This window comes from Grammomys surdaster, unplaced genomic scaffold, assembly GCF_004785775.1.
Source record: "Grammomys surdaster isolate TR1022 unplaced genomic scaffold, NIH_TR_1.0 113999, whole genome shotgun sequence".
NCBI classification, from domain to species: domain Eukaryota; kingdom Metazoa; phylum Chordata; class Mammalia; order Rodentia; family Muridae; genus Grammomys; species Grammomys surdaster.
In genome coordinates, this window is record NW_021612390.1 from 1 (window position 1) to 5,408 (window position 5,408).

Here is a 5,408-nt window from a genome sequence, read left to right on the forward strand (position 1 = left end):
AAAAAAAAAAAAAAAGAAGAAAGAAATGATACTGATGTGTGTGCTGTGTTGTTTTCCAGTGTTAAGCACTTGTGTCGTTTGGGATTATTTCGTTCTATGTCAACTTTATTATGTCTTTTCCATATATTCTTTTTTGCTTAATGTTTGTCATATATTCTACTGGGCACCAGAGTCTAGCCATCTCTTTATAGCTGTCTGTGTAAGTTGTTTGAAAGTTCCTGATTTTTACATTTTTAATTTGACTTGTTCATTTATTTTTAGCAGTTAACTGGCATCTGCTTGATTTTGCTGTCAAAGCAAAAACCAGTAGTAAAAACATAGAGGTAAATAGTCTGTTACAGAAATGGATCCAGTCCTTTTTAAATGTTTTAAGTTTTAGTTATGTGTGGATGTATGACTATGGGCCCATGATCGTAGCTGCTCTATGAATACAGAGACATCATATCCACCTGAAGCTGGAGCTACAGTTGTAAACCACCCAAAGTGGTTGCTAAGAACCCAACTTGAGTTTCCTGTTAGAGCAGCATGCACTTTTAGCCTCTAAGTAATCTCTCCAGCCTAGGACAAACTACTTCTAGGAAAAGAGAGACTGAAGAGAGCGTCTCCTGTCATCTAGATTAGAATGGAAAGAACGTATAGAACAATGTAAATAAACAATGTGTGTTTATATTACTTATTTTCCTTTTTTTTTGTGGTTGTTGGTTTTTTTTTGTTTTGTTTTGATTTTTGTTTGTTTATTTGAGTCAAAACTATTTTTTTAACCCTTGACAAAAATATCCTTATATATAGAAAAAAATTAATTTTAGTTTTCTTTTTTTTTTTTTTGGTTTTTCGAGACAGGGTTTCTCTGTGTTGCCCTGGCTGTCCTGGAACTCAATCTGTAGACCAGGCTGGCCTCGAACTCAGAAATCCGCCTGCCTCTGCCTCCCAAGTGCTGGGATTAAAGAGGTGTGCGCCACCACCGCCCGGCTTAATTTTAGTTTTCTATTCCATGAGTTTTGTGAAAGCCTCCAAATTACTCTGGGAGAACCTGTCTAATAAAAGAGTTTGATAATCCCAGCGCTTGGAAGATGGGGGCAGGAGGATGAGGAAATCAAGGCCATCTTTCACTGCAGTGTGATTTAAAGGTAGCCTGGGCTAAATGAGATGCTATCTCAAAAAACCAAAAAGCTTGGTGAGGAGAAGTTTGGGGCCTCAGACTCCATAGATGAACTATCTCGTCTCTTCTCAGGAGCGTGTCCTTTTATCACACTCTTGTCTTCTTTATGTTCTTTTACAGCCATGCCTTTCCTTGATATTCAGAAAAAGCTGGGCATTAGCCTAGACCGTCACTTTAATTTCCAAAGTGCTGAACAGCCCTACAAGAATGCTGCTCGGTGCCACGCTTTTGAAAAAGAGTGGATAGAGTGTGCACATGCGATCGGTGCTACCCGGGCAAAGAAAGAGTGCAAGATAGAGTTTGAAGACTTTGAGGAATGCCTTCTGCGGTTCAAAACGGTGAGAAAATAATGGGTATGGGAGCTGAATTACTTCCATCCTCTCCCCCTCACTCTCTCTTCTGGCCCTGGTAGGGATGGAATCCAGGGCTTTGCACATGTTAGGTAAGTTCTGTCACTGTACTAAGTCCCTAGTCCCCGACCAACTGCAGTGTGTCCAGTTGGTCTTTGGGCAGTGCCTGCTCAGTTGTCATTGGGAAGACCCTGGCACGTAGGCAGTTAGGACCCTTTGGATCTGAGGAGGACCTGTTCTTTGTCTTCTTAGCCTGTCTTCTGCTATAACCAGAATTGTGTGTGTATTTAGGCCTTGTCTTTTTGGTAGTTTATAAAGCAAGAATTCACACTGGCTTTGGTTGGTCGTTCTTGAAACTTTTTGCATGTGGCTCATGACTCAGCAGTTAACAGCACTGGCTGCTCTTCCAGTCTCAGTGCCCACAGGGCAGCTCACAGCTATCTATAAGTCCATTCCCAGTGGATCTGACACCATCTTCTGACCTCCACAAGTACCTGGACACTTGTAGTGCACTGACATATATGCATTCAAAACACCCATATATGTAACATAAAATAATTTTTACAAAATTAAAAAGAAAACTTTGGAGTGGGACCATTTCACAGTCATTGAGCCCTCACTGGAGAAGCTGTCAAAGTCTGTATATCTAGCACAGTAAACATAGTGTGACCAACTGCATGTGTCTGAAGAAGAAGGTGGAGGCATTCATTAATGACCAAAGGTTCAGGGAGGAAAAGGTCTTAGCTGAATGAATTGCATAACATGTGGGTCCTAATCTTAGAGAAGGAAGCTTTGGCGTTAGACCATCATTTTGTCTGTTTCTGTGTTGCAGTTATACCTGCAAATATATTTTTGTGTGTGATTGATTGGGTTTTGTTTGTCTCACTCTGCAGCTTTGGCTGTCCTGGAGCTCACTCTATAGACCAGGCTGGCCTTGAACTCAGAGATTTGCCTGCCTCAAGGTCCAGAGTGCTGGGATTTATGGTGTACACCACTATACCTAGCTGAATTTATTTATCTCTTGAGTTCAGGGAGAAAATCTAGATTTCTTTTTAATTTATAGCCACGTTACCGAGATCAAGAAGTTTTAGCAAGTGAATGGTCTAGTGGTGTCTTTAATCCCATCACTGCATAGTAAGCTACAGGCCGACAGGGATACAGAGTGAGACCTGTCTCCAAAAAAGTTGTTTTTGTTTTTCAGTAGAGAAACCAAACTTGGAAGGAATAAGATATTTACAAGTACCTTGGCTATATAGCTAGGCTTTCTGACTAGATATAACCTAAAATATCCCATTTATTCTACGTGGCTGGTTGCCTCTGCTCCAGGTGTGGGGCAGCATTTACCTAGCATGTACAAAGTCTTGCCTTAAGGCTCCAGCACAGGGGGTCTGGAGAGATGGCTCAGCGGTTAAGAGCACTGACTGCTCTTCCAGAGGTCCTGAGTTCAAATCCCAGCAACCACATGGTGGCTCACAACCATCTGTAATGAGATAGGATGCCCTCTTCTGGTGTGTCTGAAGACAGTGACAGTATATTCATAAATAAATAAATAAATCTTTAAAAAAAAAAAGGCTCCAGCACAGGAATTTTATTTTACTTTTGATTTTTGAGTTCTCTTTGGAACTGGTTATGTAAACCAGGCTGAAGTCAGACTCACAGAGATCCTCCTGCCTCTGTCTCTGCCTCCTGAGTGCTGGGTTAAAGGCATGTAAATTCCCAGCTAGGAATTTTGTTTTGTTTTGTTTTTTGTTTTTTGGGTTTTTTTTTTTGTTTTGTTTTGTTTTGTTTTTTTGGTTTTTTGAGACAGAGTTTCTCTGTGTAGCCCTGGCTGTCCTGGAACTCACTCTGTAGACCAGGCTGGCCTCAAACTCAGAAATCCACCTGCCTCTGCCTCCCAAGTGCTGGGATTAAAGGCATGTGCACCACTGCCCGGTGGAATTTTTTTTTTAAAAAAAAAAAAAAACAAACAAAACAAAAGATAGGAGTAGACTCTAGCTCTTATTGTCTGGGTCCCGTTTCCCTTTACTTTAATGCTTTTTTTATCCTTGACAGATGAGGCGAATGCGTGACATCAAGAGACAGCGGGAAAAGCTAATGAAAGAGGGGAAATACACCCCTCCTCCTCACCATTCAGGCAAGGAGGAGCCCAGGCCCTGAGCAGAGCAGCTGGAAGCCGCTTTTCATGCTCTGTTTTCCACTGGAGAAAATGTGTTTAAGGAATGCTCCTTCATCAAGTATGTAAAAATAAAGAATTAGTCAATCTTAGTCTGTTTTCTTTTGGGCCATGTTTTTCGGTGATGAAAGGTTGTCCTAGTTGTCTCTCCTGATGCCAGAACTGAAGCCAGAAACTCAGTAGGGGGTCGGGGACCCGCCAGCTTTTAGTGCCATTTGCATAACAAGGCTCATTTTTATTATCATAGCTCCTTTATAACAGCCTTAGGAGTTTGCAGTTCAGTGAAGGCTGTTTCATAGGGCAGCCTGTTCAAGGTTATTTAAATGCACAAAACTGTTACTTATCTTCAGGGAACTTTCTGAGGTGTGGGAACATCCTTTGAGGAAGGTCGCAGCTATTCCTGTGTTCCTTCTACACGTTCCCTTCTTGAGAAGTAGTAACCTGGGATGTTCCCAAGCCTACGTCACAAGTGCATCATATCCTCACGTAAGCTCACCTCAAACCCCAGCAGCTGTCAGCAGTGCTCTTAGGCAGGCAGGATATTACCCTGTAGCCCAGGTGTCCTGCTCCTCACCCTCCTCAGTGCTGCCGTTGTAAACAGGAGCCGCAATGCCCTACTCACAAATTATTTTTGGTTTTTTTTGGTTTTTTGGTTTTTTGAGACAGGGTTTCTCTGTATAGTCCTGGCTGTCCTGGAACTCCCTCTGTAGACCAGGCTGGCCTCGAACTCAGAAATCCACCTGCCTCTGCCTCCCAAGTGCTGGGATTAAAGGCATGTGCCACCACTGCCCGGCCACAGATTATTTTTAATAACTCGTATTAACTGATGTATTTACTTTGGGTACATGTGTGAGCACACAGGCACTATGGCTGTAGTGTGGAGAGCAGAGGCAGCCTGTATTGATTAGTTCTCTCCTTCCACTCTGTGGGCCCCAGGGATCAAACTCAGGTCTTCAGGCTTGATGTTAGGCACCTTTTAGTTACCCACTGGGCCATTTCAATGCCCACAGTTATTTTGTGCATTTAGAAATGCCTGGCCCTATAGGTTAAAAGTTAATATTAAGAATAATTAATATTGCCGAGTAGTGGTGGCACACACCTTTAATCCCAGCACTTGGGAGGCAGAGGCAGGTGGATTTCTGAGTTCGAGGCCAGCCTGGTCTGCAGAGTGAGTTCCAGGACAGCCAGGGCTACACAGGTAAACCCTGTCTCAAAAAAAAAAAAAATAAGTAAATAAATAAATTAATTAATTAATTCAGACTAGGGGGTGTGTTTTGTGGGTTATATGGTTTGTTTTTGTTTTCCTTACATGTAGGAATGTGTACCAGCTGAATGTGGTGTGTGTGTGTATGTGTATGTGTGTCATATGACATGCCTGGTGCCCCAGGGATCAGAAGAGGACATTAGATCCCCTAACACTAGAGTTATGAATGGTTGTGAACCATCATGTAGGTGCTAAGAATTGATCTCAGGTTCTATGCAAAAGCAGCAGCTGCTCCTAACCACTGAGCCATCTCCCCAAACCCAGCATCGACATGTTAGGCCAGCAGCTGAGCCCAGCTTTCTTATTTTATCTTGAGATAACATCACTAGGCCAGGTTGACTTTGAATTCATAGTGATCCTCCTTCCTGATCATACTAAATGCTGGGATTATAAGAGTAAACCACCATTAGCTATCTTTCTGTCTTTTTTAAAAATTAATAGTTGTAAAGCTGGAGAGATGGC

The 5,408-nt window shown here is 42.3% G+C and overlaps 1 protein-coding gene across 2 annotated transcripts; it reads left to right on the forward strand.

Moving 5' to 3' along the window:
• Positions 1 to 230: 230 nt before the first annotated feature.
• On the forward strand, positions 231 to 3,774 carry LOC114635609 (NADH dehydrogenase [ubiquinone] iron-sulfur protein 5). Of its 2 annotated transcripts, XM_028784114.1 has the most exons (3): positions 231 to 323; positions 1,280 to 1,497; positions 3,562 to 3,774. In XM_028784114.1, the coding sequence occupies exons 2-3, from the start codon at positions 1,282 to 1,284 to the stop codon at positions 3,664 to 3,666; spliced, it is 321 nt and encodes a 106-aa protein (XP_028639947.1). In that variant the 5' UTR covers positions 231 to 323; positions 1,280 to 1,281; the 3' UTR covers positions 3,667 to 3,774. The 2 variants fall into 2 exon arrangements, with proteins under 2 accessions (XP_028639947.1, XP_028639948.1); XM_028784115.1 differs by lacking the exon at positions 231 to 323 and having other exon boundaries at positions 1,278 to 1,497.
• Positions 3,775 to 5,408: the final 1,634 nt, after the last annotated feature.